The sequence below is a fragment of the Oncorhynchus masou genome, unplaced genomic scaffold (genome assembly GCF_036934945.1).
Source record: "Oncorhynchus masou masou isolate Uvic2021 unplaced genomic scaffold, UVic_Omas_1.1 unplaced_scaffold_12997, whole genome shotgun sequence".
NCBI lineage: Eukaryota > Metazoa > Chordata > Actinopteri > Salmoniformes > Salmonidae > Oncorhynchus > Oncorhynchus masou.
The window spans coordinates 1-5,936 of record NW_027002851.1 but is presented as its reverse complement, the minus strand read 5'-3'; the positions used below and the strand labels follow the sequence as shown (position 1 = coordinate 5,936).

The window sequence follows — 5,936 nt, the reverse complement described above, 5'->3', positions numbered from 1 at the left end:
ACTCCTCCACTACTATAGACGTTAGTAATGGGACATGGGTTAGGGACATTGACTCCTCCACTACTATAGACGTTAGTAATGGGACATGGGTTAGGGACATTGACTCCTCCACTGCTATAGACGTTAGTAATGGGACATGGGTTAGGGACATTGACTCCTCCACTGCTATAGACGTTAGTAATGGGACATGGGTTAGGGACATTGACTCCTCCACTACTATAGACGTTAGTAATGGGACATGGGTTAGGGACATTGACTCCTCCACTGCTATAGACGTTAGTAATGGGACATGGGTTAGGAACATTGACTCCTCCACTACTATAGACGTTAGTAATGGGACATGGGTTAGGGACATTGACTCCTCCACTGCTATAGACGTTAGTAATGGGACATGGGTTAGGGCAGTGGAGAAGTCAGTGGTCCTAACTCATGTCCCATTACCAATCTGTATAGCAGGGGTTCCAAAATGTTTTGCTTTGCGACCCACCAATTACGGTGTCTGTTGAGTCGTAACCCACCTTAAGGGGTTGATCAGTGAAAAAGCAGTCCCGACCCACAGTTTGGGAACCACTGCTCTATAGAATATAGAATGGTCCACTGTGTTAAGACGTTGACCTTTCACCCTTGTGACCTCTCCTCTGTGTTAACTCCAAAGGCAGCGACAAAAACTACCACCAGTGGCTATTCACAGTAAAGGTAGGTCCTACATTTCACCCCATAAAAGTGCCCATATTTAACACAGTCACATGAGTAAATAAACCGTTGATTTCTCACATGCTGAGAGAGAAAGTTTAGGGATTTTTTTTATGGTAGAAAACAATGGCAACATTTCTATGACTGTTGCCATGTAATTGTTAGCTGCGCCGCTAACAACGGCTTTGTCTCCAACAGAAAGGGGGCGGTGCTATCTTTAACACAGTGAGGACCAAGGCTAACCCGGCCATGAAAACTGTCTATAAGTTTGTAAGTGTCCCTCTATCATGACAATTACACCATGACACTCCCAAAATATTTCACTGTTAACTCTCGCCAAGGGGCCATCTGCAGTTCAAACAATAACAAATTGGTTTTGGTAATGAGCTTAGGGATGTGGCTGGAGAAATGTAACCACTCTCAAATTAATAGACAGCTCTGGATGCAAGGACTGACCATCCATGATATTCAAATTATAGTTTTAACCATGTTTTGAAGCTATATAGTGTTTGTTTACAATTACATTGTTTACAAACAATCGCGTAAAACAAGCTTATATTTTGGGATCTGATGGAGTACAAGCGTTGAACTAAGCTCATGAGGCATCTGTAAGTTATTTTCTTCAAGAATCAATGGTTATATACACTCACCAGCTAGTTTATTAGGTACACCCATCTAGTACTGGGTCGTTCCCCCTTTGCCCCCAGAACAGCCTGAATTCTTCGGGCGTGCATTCTCCAAGGTGTCGGAAACGTTTGTTGCTCAATTGGTATCAAGGGACCTAACGTGTGCCAGGAAAACATTCCCCACACCGGTACACCACCTCCACCCGCCTGTACCATTGACACCAGGCAGGAGGGGTCTATGGCGTCATGCTGCTTATGCCAAATCCTGACAAATCCGCAATAGTATTCGTTGGATCAGGCAATGTTTTTCCACTCCTCAATTGTCTACTGTTGGTGAATGCGTGCCCACTGGAGCTGCTTCTTCTTGTTTTTAGCTGATCAGAGTGGAACCCGGTGTGGTCGTCTGCCGCAAAAGCCTATCCGTGACAAGGACACCACTGTTATTTGTATGTTTGTGGCCCGCCTGTTAGCTTGCACAATTCTTGCCATTTCCCTTCAATATCTCTCATCAACGAGCTGTTTTCGCCCACAGGACTGCTGCTGACTGGATGTTTTTTTTCCGCACCATTGTAGGTAAATCATAGACACTGTCGTGCGTGAAAAGCCTAGCAGGGCGGCCATTTCTGAGATACTGGATCCGGCTCGCCTGACACCTACGATCATATCACGCTCAAAATCGCTTAGGTCACTCGTTTTGCCCATTCTAACTTTCAAACGAACAGTAACTGAATGTCTCTGCCTGTGTGCCTGCTTTATAAAGCAAGCCATGGCCATGTGACTCACTGTCTGTAGGAAGGGTGTACCTAATAAACTGTCCAGTGAGTGTATGTACAGCGCATTCAGAAAGTATTCAGACACATTCCCCTTTTCCACGTTTACTTGCGTTACAGCCATATTCTAAAATTGATGCAATTATTTCTTGTCCTCATCAATCAACACACAATAGCCTATAATGACAAAGCAAAGCAGGTTTTAAAATGGTTTTGCAAATGTATTAAACATAAAAAACAGCTACCTTATTTACGTAAGACTCAAAATGGAGCTCAGGTGCTTCCTGTTTCTATTACTCATCCTTGAGATGTTTCAACAACTTGATTGGAGTCCACCTGTGGTAAATTCAATTGATTGGACATGATTTGGAAAGGTACACCTGTCTATATAAGGTCCCACAGTTGACAGTACATGTCATAGCAAAAACCAAGCCATGAGGTCAACGGAATTGTCCGATTTTGTCGAGGCACAGATCTGGGGAAGGGTACCAAAACATTTCTGCAGCTTTGAATGTCCCCAAGAACACAGTGGCCTCCATCATTCTTTAATGGAAGAAGTTTGGAACCACCAAGACACTTCCTAGTGCTGGCCGCCTGGCCAAATTGAGCAATCGGGGGAGAAGGGCCTTGTTCAGGGAGGTGACCAAGATCTTGATGGTCACTCTGACAGAGTCCAAAAATGGATGTAGCAACTGCTGATAGCCCCTTTAAAGGTAGAACGCAAGATGACTCCTGACTTACAGACATCAACAGAAACTAAATCTGCTAAATAACCCTTTGTGTGTTTTCCCTCCAAAGGCTAAAGATCATGCCAGGATGGGGATAAAGGAAGTCAAGAGCCGACTAAAACAAAAGGTGCCTAGTTCTTTGTGTTCAGCGTTTGGGTTTTGTTCATCTTTATCAATGTCTGTCTTTGGTCCAAATCACCGCCTGAAGAACAACTTCACAGAACACAACTGACACACACACAGACACACACAAATGCGCTGCCACTCAATGGACGACAGAATTCACTCACTGATGTTTTTTCCTCTCCCACACCTGGCTGTCACTCTTCCTTCCGCTGTGTGATTATCTCTCCAACCTGACTCTCTGTTGACCTCTCACCTATCCAACCTGATCCCCTTAACTTGACCCTCTCAACTTGACCTTCTGTTAACCTCTCATCTTGACACTCTCAATTTGATCCTATGTTGACCTCTCACCTCTCAACTTGACCCTCCAACTTTACATCTTTACAATTCTGCTCCTTCATATTGGTCCTCTCCCTCCCTCCCTCTCTCACACCCTTTCTCCAAATATGGCCATATTCTGTTCCTTATATCCTCTATCTGCCCCTCTAACCCCTATTTGGCCCTCCTTTTATCCTGCTTTGGCCGTCCCTACCCTCGTACCCCTCACCTATGCCCCCCTCCACTATAGCCCTGTAGGGCCTCTTCCCTCGACCTTCCACTCCCTCTCCCTGCATGGGGACCATCACCACCAATACCCCCTCCAGTCACGCCAACCTCCTCCGTATTCTTGTGCCCCTCCAGGAGCTGGCAGAGAATGGCTACTCCTCGACAGTGGGCACTGGTGGCACAGGAACGGGCACCGGGGAGGAGGGCACCACTGCCGGGTCGCCCACCTCCACAGACGGAAAGGACAGCAGCGCCCGAACCTGGGACGAACGGCGTCCTATCACTGTGCACTTTGGACAGGTGGGTGAGAGGAAAGGAGGGATAGAAAGGGGGGGTGAGTTTTAGAGGTCAATGAGGGTGTGTGTGTGTGTGAGAGAAGGCCTCCTATACTGTAAGTCTGCAAAACCATAAGCAGCGTATAAAACCTCATATCTTCAACTGTCTGATCTCTCCTCACTGACTGTCAATCTGTTGGACTGACTGTTTTAATGCTGCTATATTTAGGAATGACACATATGCTCCTAAAAAAACACTACTGTCCTATAGTCACAGTTGTTTCAAAAAAAGTCTCCCCCAGTCTTTCCTATTTACAGTCATCGTTATAACTATAGAAATATATAAATATCTATCTGATTTACACAGTGTGACTGTCCTCCTTTTGCTACTGTGCTGTCAGTTCTATAATTTTATCACAATCGTTGTTATTGGTTCTCTATCGTTCCATCTCTTTTGTTGCACTCATTCTTTGTCGTTTCTTATGTTTCACACACTCTATCATGCATGTCTCTGAGTCTCCACTCGCTCTGATCCATCCTGTCATCCATGTCACTGAGTCTCCACTCGCTAAATGTAATAATACCATTGGATCTCATTTCTAAACGTAATAATACTATTGGATCTCATTTCTAAATAATACTATTGGATCTCATTTCTAAACGTAATAATACTATTGGATCTCATTTCTAAATAATACCATTGGATCTCATTTCTAAGCGTAATAATACTATTGGATCTCATTTCTAAATAATACCATTGGATCTCATTTCTAAACGTAATAATACCATTGGATCTCATTTCTAAACGTAATAATACCATTGGATCTCATTTCTAAATGTAATAATACCATTGGATCTCATTTCTAAATAATAACCATTGGATCTCATTTCTAAACGTAATAATACCATTGGATCTCATTTCTGAATAATAATACCATTGGATCTCATTTCTTAAATAATACCATTGGATCTCATTTCTAAATAATACCATTGGATCTCATTTCTAAATAATACCATTGGATCTCATTTCTAAATAATACCATTGGATGTCATTTCTAAACGTAATAGTCATTGGACTCTCATTCCTGGATCTCATTTCTAAACGTAATAATACCATTGGATCTCATTTCTAAATAATACCATTGGATCTCATTTCTAAACGTAATAATACCATTGGATCTCATTTCTAAACGTAATAATACCATTGGATCTCATTTCTAAATAATACCATTGGATCTCATTTCTAAACGTAATAATACCATTGGATCTCATTCTAAATAATACTATTGGATCTCATTTCTAAATAATACCATTGGATCTCATTTCTAAACGTAATAATACCATTGGATGTCATTTCTAAATGTAATAATACCATTGGATCTCATTTCTAAATGTAATAATACCATTGGATCTCATTTCTAAATGTAATAACACCATTGGATCTCATTTCTAAACGTAATAATACCATTGGATCTCATTTCTAAATAATACTATTGGATCTCATTTCTAAATAATACCATTGGATCTCATTTCTAAATGTAATAATACCATTGGATCTCATTTCTAAATGTAATAATACCATTGGATCTCATTTCTAAATGTAATAATACCATTGGATCTCATTTCTAAACGTAATAATACCATTGGATCTCATTTCTAAATAATACTATTGGATCTCATTTCTAAATAATACCATTGGATGTCATTTCTAAATGTAATAATACCATTGGATCTCATTTCTAAATGTAATAATACCATTGGATCTCATTTCTAAAATGTAATAATACCATTGGATCTCATTTCTAATATAATACCATTGGATCTCATTTCTAAATAATACCATTGGATCTCATTTCTAAACGTAATAATACCATTGGATCTCATTTCTAAATAATACCATTGGATCTCATTTCTAAACGTAATAATACCATTGGATCTCATTTCTAAAGTAATATACCATTGGATCTCATTTCTAAACGTAATAATACCATTGGATCTCATTTCTAAACGTAATAATACCATTGGATCTCATTTCTAAATGTAATAATACCATTGGATCTCATTTCTAAATAATACCATTGGATCTCATTTCTAAATAATACCATTGGATCTCATTTCTAAACGTAATAATACCATTGGATCTCATTTCTAAAATAATAATACCATTGGATC

At 40.5% G+C, this 5,936-nt stretch overlaps 1 protein-coding gene across 1 annotated transcript; it reads left to right on the top strand.

The window, feature by feature from the left end:
• Nucleotides 1-653: 653 nt before the first annotated feature.
• On the top strand, nucleotides 654-3,823 carry LOC135530248 (DENN domain-containing protein 1A-like; the record flags this gene model as incomplete). The annotated part of the gene is made up of 4 exons (XM_064958602.1): nucleotides 654-696; nucleotides 892-963; nucleotides 2,888-2,944; nucleotides 3,625-3,823. Coding segments are annotated over exons 2-4 (277 nt in total), but the record flags the coding sequence as incomplete, so codon positions are not given.
• Nucleotides 3,824-5,936: the final 2,113 nt, after the last annotated feature.